The sequence below is a fragment of the Cystoisospora suis genome (genome assembly GCF_002600585.1).
Source record: "Cystoisospora suis strain Wien I chromosome Unknown contig_7131, whole genome shotgun sequence".
Taxonomy (NCBI): Eukaryota; Apicomplexa; class Conoidasida; order Eucoccidiorida; family Sarcocystidae; genus Cystoisospora; species Cystoisospora suis.
The window spans coordinates 1-1,177 of NW_027159917.1; the positions used below are offsets into that span (position 1 = coordinate 1).

A 1,177-nucleotide genomic window follows, 5' to 3' on the forward strand; every position below is an offset into this window, starting at 1 on the left:
GGGCAGAAAAGACGTTCCTCAGATTCTCGGTTTTGTCACAAATGTCCCAACACGGACACAAACACACTGCATGCCTGCAGCACAAGGGCGACCACTAGATGTTCTTAGGCCTCCACGACGTACATGGAAGAGCCAGAGGAGGTCTGCAACTGCTGCAGCTGCTGCTTCAGGCTGACCAGGGTCGAGTCAGTGTTCGACTGGCTGTTCAGGGAAGTAATCACCGACTGAAGAACCTGCTCGGTCGGGACATAGTTACTGGAGGAGTACACCTGGGACAGCATGTAGCTGGTAGTGGTGTTCTGAACCATCATGAGACCCTGCATAAGAGCCGAGTTCTCCACACAGGCGCGTTGCCAGCCGCTGTTAGCAACTTGCTGGATGTAGACGAGGGCGGAGTTGCTCAGGGCGACGGAGGATGTGCGAGGTACGATGGAAGGCAAGTTTGTTGCGCAGTAATGGGTGACATTGCTCCAGAGGAAGGTGGGCATTCCGACAGTGGTGGGCTGGCTGGACTCGAAATTGCCGCCCCGCGAGATTGCCAGATCGACAATGACAGATCCGGGCTTCATGAGGCTGACCTGCTCCTTCGTCACGAGGACAGGGGCCTTCATGAGCTGCTGAGTGGATGAGACATTGGATGAGGTGGATCCGAGCCAGCCCAGTACGGTTCCAATAACGACATCAGCTTGCTGAAGCTGGTTCACAAGATTCTCTGTGCAGTAGAGCATGGTGCTGCAGTTGCTCGGAAGAGACTCCGAGATGGATTTCATGTTCGACATGGAGACGTCCATGACGCAGACTTGAGCACCAGTGCTGGAGGCAACGCGAGCAGCCTGCATGGCTGCGGCGCCTCCACCGAGGATCAAGACACGGCCGCTGTTCTCAACTCCGGGGACTGAGCCGAGCATGCAGCCGGAGCCGCCCATGGTCTTCTCGAGGTACTTCATCGCCTGAGAGATAGAGAGACGTCCAGAGATCTCGCACATGGACTGCAGGACGGGGAACATTCCCTGCTCGGTCTGCATATACTGGTAGTCGAAGCAGATGGCTTGCTGCTGCATCATGGCTGAGAAGAGTGTCTCATTGGTCTCGAAGTTGAAGAAAGCAAAAATCACCTGGCCCGGCTGGATGTAGCTGTATTCCTGTGGCTGAGGAGCTTGAACCTGCAAGGAGAGAA

At 55.7% G+C, this 1,177-nt stretch overlaps 1 protein-coding gene across 1 annotated transcript in view; it reads right to left on the reverse strand.

The window, feature by feature from the left end:
- Positions 1 to 17: 17 nt before the first annotated feature.
- CSUI_010317 (alanine dehydrogenase) overlaps positions 18 to 1,177 on the reverse strand; it is a 1,630-nt gene continuing 470 nt past the window's right edge. Inside the window, exon 2 of the mRNA XM_068070422.1 lies at positions 18 to 1,163. Within this exon, the coding sequence (XP_067917602.1) occupies positions 105 to 1,163 (1,059 nt within the window). The 3' untranslated portion in view covers positions 18 to 104. The remainder of the gene's footprint in view (positions 1,164 to 1,177) is intronic.